General features: G+C 35.7%; 1 protein-coding gene across 5 annotated transcripts in view; it reads left to right on the forward strand.

The window, feature by feature from the left end:
• The first annotated feature begins 339 nt into the window (after positions 1 to 339).
• Positions 340 to 11,184, forward strand: part of cacnb4a (calcium channel, voltage-dependent, beta 4a subunit) — a 50,536-nt gene continuing 39,691 nt past the window's right edge. For all 5 annotated transcript variants that reach the window (XR_009828251.1, XM_062067396.1, XM_062067399.1 and 2 more), the window contains exons 1-3: positions 340 to 636; positions 4,346 to 4,429; positions 9,768 to 9,920. Coding sequence is in view for 4 of the 5 variants with exons in the window: in XM_062067396.1 (XP_061923380.1) it covers positions 451 to 636; positions 4,346 to 4,429; positions 9,768 to 9,920 (423 nt within the window). In the remaining variant the exon portion in view is untranslated. The remainder of the gene's footprint in view (positions 637 to 4,345; positions 4,430 to 9,767; positions 9,921 to 11,184) is intronic.

Genomic DNA, 11,184 nt, shown 5'->3' on the forward strand with positions numbered 1-11,184 from the left:
AAATGTCTACATTTTGTTCAGGACATCTAAAAATGTGGAGAATGTATGCCATTTTACGGTAACTAAACATATTTTTATACATTTGAGTGCATTTAATTTGCTACGATTCCAACATTTGTGAAAATAAGTAACACTTTGTTAAGTGAATACGAAACAGTTTTGCACGTTTTTCAATCAGACAAAATGTGCCGTTTTCATGAAAGAACATTTTAATGACGTTTTGTTGCTCGACATATTGTTGGAACCTTAATTAAGTAAATGACTTTCCAAAATAAAGCGAGATGACCTGTGGTCCCTGAACGCCTCACGCCTGGAGCGGGAGGGTTTGGGGGCGTGGCCTGTTAGCGGACCTGATGTCGGACTTTTCCTCCTCAGCAGATTTCATCACCAACACGCAGCCAAGTGTTGTTTATTGTTGTTGTTGTTTATTGTTGCGAAGAATTAGCCGCCATGTCGCTTCTTCATCCGACGGAGAGGCAGTCCAGTCAGTCCAGGGAGTCCAAGCAGCTCAGTCAGCCCAAGAAGCCCAGGCAGCCCAAGCAGCCCAAGCAGCCCAAGCAGCCCAAGCAGCCTCCCCCCTGGAAGGACGAGCTGGCCGACATGTCCCAGCACATTTACGATGATGGAAGCAACAAGGTACTTTTATTTGGCCTTTACATGGCATTTATTTTGGCCTTTACATGGCATTTATTTTGGACTTTACATGGCATTTATTTTGGCCTTTACATGGCATTTATTTTGGCCTTTACATGGCATTTATTTTGGCCTTTACATGGCATTTATTTGGCCTTTACATGGCATTTATTTGGCCTTTACATGGTATTTATTTGGCCTTTACTTGGCATTTATTTGGCATTTATTTATCCTTTACTAGGCCTTGATTTGGCATTTTTTGGCATTGGCATTTATTTGTCCTTTATTTGGGATTTATTTGGCATTTATTTGTCTTTTATTTACCATTTATTTGGTATTTATTTGTCTTTTATTTGGAATTTATTTGTCTTATTTGGCCTTTACTTGGCATTTATTTGTCCTTTATTTGGCATTTATTTATTTATTTGGCCTTGATTTCAAATCAAGGCCAAATAAATGCCAAGTAAAAGCCAAATAAAGGACAAACAAATGCCAAATCAATGATTTGGCATTTATTTGTTCTTTATTTGGCATTTATTTGTCCTTTACTTAGCATTTATTTGGCATTTATTTGTCCTTTATTTGGCATTTATTTGGCCTTTACTTGGCATTTATTTGGCTTTGGTTTGGCATTTATTTGTCCTTTATTTGGCATTTATTTGTCTTTTACTTGGCATTTATTTGTCCTTTATTTCTCTTTTATTTGTTCTTTATTTGGCATTTATTTGTCCTTTACTTGACATTTATTTGTCCTTTATTTGTCTTATATTCATCTTTTATTTGGCATTTTTTTGTCCTTTATTTGTCTTTTATTCGTCTTTTATTTGGCATTTATTTGGCATTTCTTCATTGAGCAACACAGGATTGTTTATCAAAGTTGAACATAGTCACAAATATTACATTTTACATGTAATTTAATAATAATAATACAATATAATGCACATTCAAATTGTGTGTATATTGAATAAACGTATTAGAATAAAGTCCTAAAATTAAGTCCTAATATTAAGATAATAATTTACTTTTATTAGAATAACGCCCCAATATTGCCAGAATGCATAAGTTAATTTATTATAATAAATCCCAATATTGAGAGAATAAAATGCTAATATTGAGATAAAAGTGTTGTACGTTTATTAGAATAAAGTGTTAATATTTAGATCATTCGTCTATTTTCTACCGCTTGTCCCTTTTGGGGTCGGGCGAAAGGCGGGGTACACCCTGGACAAGTGGCCCCTTCTTATTGTAAATGTTTTTGAACAAAGTGCTAATAATGCTGTGAATTTATTTGAATGAAGTCCTAATAGTTAAGAGAATATTGTTGTTAATTTATTACGATAATGTGCTAATATTGTGAGAATAATGTAATTTTATTACAATAATGTCATTTTATTAGAATAATGTCATTTTATTAGAATTATGTCATTTTATTAGAATAATGGGCTAACATTGTGAGATTAGTGTCATTTTATTAGAATAATGTGCTAATTTTGTGAGAATAAAGTGCTAATATTAAGAATATAATGTTGCAAATGTATTTGAGTAAAATCCCAATATCAAGATAATAATGTATCTAAATAAATAATAATCTACATCATCATACTGCAATAATCTACATCATCACACTGCAATAATCTACATCATCATACTGCAATAAGCCAGAAATCTTGGGGTTATTTTAGATTCTGATTTACATTTCGACAGTCACATCAAATCAGTAACAAAATCGGCCTACTATCACCTCAAAAATGTAAAAAGACTTAGAGGGCTCATGTCAGCTCAATACTTAGAAAAACTTGTACATGCCTTTATTACCAGTAGACTAGACTATTGTAATGGTCTCCTTGCAGGTCTTCCCAAAAAAACTGTCAGGCAGCTACAGCTTGTTCAGAACGCTGCTGCTAGAGTTCTAACAAAGACCAAAAAATGTGAGCACATTACACCAATTCTTAAATCCTTACATTGGCTCCCTGTACATCAGAGAATAGATTTCAAAATCCTCCTGCTCACATATAAATCACTACATGGTCTAGGGCCCAAGTATATCACTGATATGCTCCCACTATATACGCCCTCTAGATCACTAAGATCTTCTGAGAGCAATCTGTTAGCGGTTCCAAGAGTAAACTCAAATCAAGGGAGATCATCATTCAGTCACTATGCAACACATAGCTGGAATAAACTTCCTGAAGATGTCAGACTCTCCCCAACTCTCACTACTTTTAAAACTAGACTGAAGACTTTTATGTTCACCTTAGCTTTCAGCTAAATCTTTTAATCTTTTAACTTTTAACGTCTGCACTGTTCTTATTTTTATTGTCTGCATTTTAATTTTGCTTTTATTTTCTTTCATTTCACTTTGTTGTCTGTGAAGCACTTTGAGTCTGCCTTGTGTATGAAAAGCGCTATACAAATAAAGTTGCCTTGCCTTGCCTTGCCTACATCATCACACTGCAATAATCTACATCATCATACTGCAATAATCTACATCATCACACTGCAATAATCTACATCATCATACTGCAATAATCTACATCACACTGCAATAATCTACATCATCATACTGCAATAATCTACATCATCATACTGCAATAATCTACATAATCATACTGCAATAATCTACATCATCACACTGCAATAATCTACATCATCATACTGCAATAATCTACATCATCATACTGCAATAATCTACATCATCACACTGCAATAATCTACATCATCACACTGCAATAATCTACATCATCATACTGCAATAATCTACATAATCATACTGCAATAATCTACATCATCACACTGCAATAATCTACATCATCATACTGCAATAATCTACATCATCATACTGCAATAATCTACATCATCATACTGCAATAATCTACATAATCATACTGCAATAATCTACATCATCATACTGCAATAATCTACATCATCACACTGCAATAATCTACATCATCATAGTGCAATAATCTACATCATCACACTGCAATAATCTACATCATCACACTGCAATAATCTACATCATCATACTGCAATAATCTACATAATCATACTGCAATAATCTACATCATCACACTGCAATAATCTACATCATCACACTGCAATAATCTACATCATCATACTGCAATAATCTACATCATCATACTGCAATAATCTACATCATCACACTGCAATAATCTACATCATCACACTGCAATAATCTACATCATCATACTGCAATAATCTACATCATCATACTGCAATAATCTACATCATCACACTGCAATAATCTACATCATCACACTGCAATAATCTACATCATCATACTGCAATAATCTACATCATCATACTGCAATAATCTACATCATCATACTACAATAATCTACATCATCATACTGCAATAATCTACATCATCACACTGCAATAATCTACATCATCATACTGCAATAATCTACATCATCATACTGCAATAATCTACATCATCACACTGCAATAATCTACATCATCATACTGCAATAATCTACATCATCACACTGCAATAATCTACATCATCACACTGCAATAATCTACATCATCACACTGCAATAATCTACATCATCATACTGCAATAATCTACATCATCATACTGCAATAATCTACATCATCACACTGCAATAATCTACATCATCATACTGCAATAATCTACATCATCATACTGCAATAATCTACATCATATTAATATTGCAAATAACTCCTTCAGGTGGGCGGAGCGACGTACTTGAGAAGGAGTCGACTGAAAAGATCGGATGGCAGCACCACCTCCACCAGTTTCATCCTCAGACAAGTACCACATTTTCTTAAGAACATTTCTTTACTTCTAGAAGTTTCATGGACCACACTTTGTATCTGCCAGCCTTTGAAGACTTGAAGTTAAAGACGTAGAAGATGTAGACGAAGTTAAATATGTAAAAGATGTTAAAAAAAAAAAGTTAAAGTAGAAAATGTAGAAGAGGTAGAATATGTAAAAGAAATAGAAGTAGAAGATGGAGGAAAAAGTGGAAAAAGTCAAGATGTAAAAAAGTACAAAATGTAGAAGAAATAGAAGATGTAACAAAGTAGAAAATGTAGAAGAAATAGAAGATGTAAAAAAGTAGAATAAATAGAAGATGTAACAAAGTAGAAGATGTAGAAGAAACAGAAGATGTAAAAAAGTAGAAAATGTAGAAGAAATAGAAGATGTAAAAAAGTAGAAGAAATAGAAGATGTAAAAAAGTAGAAGATGTAAAAAAATAGAAGATGTAGAAGATGTAACAAAGTAGAAGATGTGAAGAAATAGAAGATGTAAAAAGGTAGAAAATGTAGAAGAAATAGAAGATGTAAAAAAGTAGAATAAATAGAAGATGTAACAAAGTAGAAGATGTAGAAGAAACAGAAGATGTAAAAAAGTAGAAAATGTAGAAGAAATAGAAGATGTAAAAAAGTAGAAGAAATAGAAGATGTAAAAAGTAGAAGAAATAGAAGATGTAAAAAAGTAGAAGATGTAGAAGATGTAACAAAGTAGAAGATGTGAAGAAATAGAAGATGTAAAAAGGTAGAAAATATAGAAGATGTAACAAAGTAGAAGATGTAGAAGAAATAAAGATGTAAAAATGTAGAAGATGTAGAAGATGTAACAAAGTAGAAGATGTAGAAGAAATAAAGATGTAAAAAGGTAGAAGATGTAGATGATGTAACAAAGTAGAAGATGTAAAAGGTAGAAGATGTAACAAAGTAGAAGATGTAGAAGAAATAGAAGATGTAACAAAGTCGAAGATGTAACAAAGTCGAAGATGTAACAAAGTAGAAGATGTAGAAGAAATAGAAGATGTAACAAAGTAGAAGATGTAGAAGAAATAGAAGATGTAACAAAGTCAAAGATGTAACAAAGTCGAAGATGTAACAAAGTAGAAGATGTAGAAGAAATAGAAGATGTAACAAAGTAGAAAATGTAGAAGAAATAGAAGATGTAAAAAAGTAGAATAAATAGAAGATGTAACAAAGTAGAAGATGTAGAAGAAACAGAAGATGTAAAAAAGTAGAAAATGTAGAAGAAATAGAACATGTAAAAAAGTAGAAGAAATAGAAGATGTAAAAAAGTAGAAGATGTAAAAAAATAGAAGATGTAGAAGATGTAACAAAGTAGAAGATGTGAAGAAATAGAAGATGTAAAAAGGTAGAAAATGTAGAAGAAATAGAAGATGTAAAAAAGTAGAATAAATAGAAGATGTAACAAAGTAGAAGATGTAGAAGAAACAGAAGATGTAAAAAAGTAGAAAATGTAGAAGAAATAGAAGATGTAAAAAAGTAGAAGAAATAGAAGATGTAAAAAGTAGAAGAAATAGAAGATGTAAAAAAGTAGAAGATGTAGAAGATGTAAAAAAAATAGATGTAGAAGATGTAACAAAGTAGAAGATGTGAAGAAATAGAAGATGTAAAAAGGTAGAAAATGTAGAAGATGTAACAAAGTAGAAGATGTAGAAGAAATAAAGATGTAAAAATGTAGAAGATGTAGAAGATGTAACAAAGTAGAAGATGTAGAAGAAATAAAGATGTAAAAAGGTAGAAGATGTAGATGATGTAACAAAGTAGAAGATGTAAAAGGTAGAAGATGTAACAAAGTAGAAGATGTAGAAGAAATAGAAGATGTAACAAAGTCGAAGATGTAACAAAGTCGAAGATGTAACAAAGTAGAAGATGTAGAAGAAATAGAAGATGTAACAAAGTAGAAGATGTGAAGAAATAGAAGATGTAAAAAGGTAGAAAATGTAGAAGATGTAACAAAGTAGAAGATGTAGAAGAAATAAAGATGTAAAAATGTAGAAGATGTGGAAGATGTAACAAAGTAGAAGATGTAGAAGAAATAAAGATGTAAAAAGGTAGAAGATGTAGATGATGATGAAAGTAGAAGATGTAAAAAGGTAGAAGATGTAACAAAGTAGAAGGTGTAGAAGAAATAGAAGATGTAACAAAGTCGAAGATGTAACAAAGTCGAAGATGTAACAAAGTAGAAGATGTAACAAAGTAGAAGATGTAACAAAGTAGAAGATGTAGAAGAAATAGAAGATGTAACAAAGTCGAAGATGTAACAAAGTAGAAGATGTAACAAAGTAGAAGATGTAGAAGAAATAGAAGATGTAACAAAGTCGAAGATGTAACAAAGTAGAAGATGTAACAAAGTAGAAGATGTAACAAAGTAGAAGATGTAGAAGAAATAGAAGATGTAACAAAGTCGAAGATGTAACAAAGTAGAAGATGTAACAAAGTAGAAGATGTAGAAGAAATAGAAGATGTAACAAAGTCGAAGATGTAACAAAGTTGAAGATGTAGAAAAAAGAGTTGTATTTCTACTAACAATCTCTGTGAACCTTTTCAATCCGGTTTCAGGGCAAATCACTCTACGGAGACAGCCCTCGCAAAAATGACTAATGATCTATTGCTAACCATGGATGTCATCTATGTTGCTGCTTCTTGATCTTAGCGCCGCTTTCGATACCGTCGATCATAATATTTTATTAGAGCGTATCAAAACACGTATTGGTATGTCAGACTTAGCCTTGTCTTGGTTTAACTCTTATCTTACTGACAGGATGCAGTGCGTCTCCCATAACAATGTGACCTCGGACTATGTCAAGGTAACGTGCGGAGTTCCCCAGGGTTCGGTTCTTGGCCCTGCACTCTTTAGTATTTACATGCTGCCGCTGGGTGACATTATACGCAAGTACGGTGTTAGCTTTCACTGTTATGCTGATGACACTCAACTCTACATGCCCCTAAAGCTGACCAACACGCCGGACTGTAGTCAGCTGGAGGCGTGTCTTAATGAAATTAAACAATGGATGTCCGCTAACTTTTTGCAACTCAACGCTAAGAAAACGGAAATGCTGATTATCGGTCCTGCTAGACACCAACATCTATTTAATAATACCACCTTAACATTTGACAACCAAACAATTAAACAAGGCGACTCTGTAAAGAATCTGGGTATTATCTTCCACCCAACTCTCTCGTTTGAGTCACACATTAAGAGTGTTACTAAAACAACTCTCTCGTTTGAGTCACACATTAAGAGTGTTACTAAAACAACTCTCTCGTTTGAGTCACACATTAAGAGTGTTACTAAAACGGCCTTCTTTCATCTCCGTAATATCGCTAAAATTCGTTCCATTTTGTCCACTAGCGACGCTGAGATCATTATTCATGCGTTCGTTACGTCTCGTCTCGATTACTGTAACGTTTTATTTTCAGGCCTCCCTATGTCTAGCATTAAAAGATTACAGATGGTACAAAATGCGGCTGCTAGACTTTTGACAAAAACAAGAAAGTTTGATCATATTACGCCTATACTGTATATACCTTTATATACATATATACATACACCTATACTGGCTCACTTGCACTGGCTTCCTGTGCACCTAAGATGCGACTTTAAGGTTTTACTACTTACGTATAAAATACTACACGGTCAAGCTCCTGCCTATCTTGCCGATTGTATTGTACCATATGTCCCGACAAGAAATCTGCGTTCAAAGAACTCCGGCTTATTAGTGATTCCCAGAGCCCAAAAAAAGTCTGCGGGCTATAGAGCGTTTTCTATTCGGGCTCCAGTACTCTGGAATGCCCTCCCGGTAAAAGTTAGAGATGCTACCTCAGTAGAAGCATTTAAGTCTCATCTTAAAACTCATTTGTATACTTTAGCCTTTAAATAGACCCCCCCTTTTTTAGACCAGTTGATCTGCCGTTTCTTTTCTTTTCTTTTCTACTCTGCTCCCAACCCGGGGTGGACCGCTAGCCTGTCCATCGGATGGGGACATCTCTACGCTGCTGACCCGTCTCCGCTCGGGATGGTTCCCGCTGGCCCCACCATGGACTGGACTTTCGCTGATGTGTTGGACTTTCACAATATTATGTCAGACCCACTCGACACCGAGGATGTCGTTGTGGCTTGTACAGCCCTTTAAGACACTTGTGATTTAGGGCTATATAAATAAACATTGATTGATTGATTGATTGATTTTAGGAGAAAAAAGTGGTAATTTCACGACAATAAAAGAAAAAAAAGGTTGTAATATTTTAAAACATTTATACAAAGTTTATACAAAGTTGTGTTTTATTGTCTAATGATGACAAATAATGTTGCTAGTGATGCTAGTTATTGTCTAATGATGACAAATAATGTTGCTAGTGATGCTAGTTATTGTCTAATGATGACAAATAATGTTGCTAGTGATGCTAGTTATTGTCTAATGATGACAAATAATGTAGCTAGTGATGCTAGTTATTGTCTAATGATGACAAATAATGTAGCTAGTGATGCTAGTTATTGTCTAATGGTGACAAATAATGTTGCTAGTGATGCTAGTTATTGTCTAATGATGACAAATAATGTTGCTAGTGATGCTAGTTATTGTCTAATGATGACAAATAATGTAGCTAGTGATGCTAGTTATTGTCTAATGATGACAAATAATGTTGCTAGTGATGCTAGTTATTGTCTAATGATGACAAATAATGTTGCTAGTGATGCTAGTTATTGTCTAATGATGACAAATAATGTAGCTAGTGATGCTAGTTATTGTCTAATGATGACAAATAATGTTGCTAGTGATGCTAGTTATTGTCTAATGATGACAAATAATGTTGCTAGTGATGCTAGTTATTGTCTAATGATGACAAATAATGTAGCTAGTGATGCTAGTTATTGTCTAATGATGACAAATAATGTTGCTAGTGATGCTAGTTATTGTCTAATGATGACAAATAATGTTGCTAGTGATGCTAGTTATTGTCTAATGATGACAAATAATGTTGCTAGTGATGCTAGTTATTGTCTAATGATGACAAATAATGTTGCTAGTGAGGAGTGATGCTAGTGGTTAGCGTAGCGACATCAGCTAGCAGGAATGCTTTTAACCTTTGACCCCGGCCTGATAAAAGTCAGACAGATAAAAAGTGGAGTGTGAGACCACACTGACCACTTCATGTGTGTATGTGTGTGTGTCTCTGTGTGTGTGTGTGTGTGTGTGTGTGTCTCTGTGTGTGTGTGTGTGTGTGTGTGTGTGCGTGTGTTGGCATACAATAAGATACAATAGAATATAATGCAATATAAATATATAATATAAGTTACAATAAGTGTTGTTGCGCAGGGTTCTGCAGACTCCTACATGAGCCCACCCTCGGACTTGGAGGTGTCTGTGGAGGCGGACCAGGAAGACCAGGAGGACCAGGAGGACCAGGAGGACCAGGAAGACCAGGAGGACCAGAGGCAGGAGGCTGCCCTCCAACTGGAGAGGGCAAAGGTCAGTTGGCAACTATGCACTCACTGGCCACTTCATTAGGTACACTAGGTCCCACATGAGAGTCTTTTGCAGCAACATTGGAGGTCAAAGGTTATGGAGATGGTAGACCACCACAACGTACCCCAAGTAGTCCTCTTTTGCAAAGCACAAATGTCCACTAGAGTGGACAACAGCCTTTAAAAAATGTTTTTTTAAATGATTTTACGAATGCAGCTGAGATAGACTCCAGCACCCCCCGCGACCCCGAAAGGGACAAGCGGTAGAAAATGGATGGAAGGTGGGGATGACAGACTGTTCAAGGGACAGATTGAATATGTCTGGTGCCAGTTGGTCAGCACAGACTTTTAGGTGTGGTCCTGTGGCTTTCCTGGTATTTACCCTCTTATAGGTTCTCCTCACGTGGTGTTCTGTGCCACAGTATCAATGGTGTGTCCGCCATTCTCCTGTGTTGTTGTTACCGTCATTGTCATGTGTTGTTGTTGCCACCATTGTCATGGACTCTCAATCCTGCCAGCAGTTGTGCCATTCTCCTGTGTTGTTGTTGCCGTCATTGTCATGTGTTGTTGTTGCCGTCATTGTCATGGACTCTCAATCCTGCCAGCAGTTGTGCCATTCTCCTGTGTTGTTGTTACCACCATTCTCCTGTGTTGTTGTTACCACCATTGTCATGTGTTGTTGTTGCCGTCATTGTCATGGACTCTCAATCCTGCCAGCAGTTGTGCCATTCTCCTGTGTTGTTGTTACCACCATTGTCATGTGTTGTTGTTGCCGTCATTGTCATGGACTCTCAATCCTGCCAGCAGTTGTGCCATTCTCCTGTGTTGTTGTTGCCGTCATCGTCATGGACTCTCAATCCTGCCAGCAGTTGTGCCATTCTCCTGTGTTGTTGTTGTTGCCGTCATTGTCATGGACTCTCAATCCTGCCAGCAGTTGTGCCATTCTCCTGTGTTGTTGTTGCCGTCATTGTCATGGACTCTCAATCCTGCCAGCAGTTGTGCCATTCTCCTGTGTTGTTGTTGTTGCCGTCATTGTCATGGACTCTCAATCCTGCCAGCAGTTGTGCCATTCTCCTGTGTTGTTGTTGCCGTCATCGTCATGGACTCTCAATCCTGCCAGCAGTTGTGCCATTCTCCTGTGTTGTTGTTGTTGCCGTCATTGTCATGGACTCTCAATCCTGCCAGCAGTTGTGCCATTCTCCTGTGTTGTTGTTGCCGTCATCGTCATGGACTCTCAATCCTGCCAGCAGTTGTGCCATTCTCCTGTG

Source organism: Entelurus aequoreus, linkage group LG13 (genome assembly GCF_033978785.1).
Source record: "Entelurus aequoreus isolate RoL-2023_Sb linkage group LG13, RoL_Eaeq_v1.1, whole genome shotgun sequence".
In the NCBI taxonomy this organism is placed as follows: Eukaryota; Metazoa; Chordata; class Actinopteri; order Syngnathiformes; family Syngnathidae; genus Entelurus; species Entelurus aequoreus.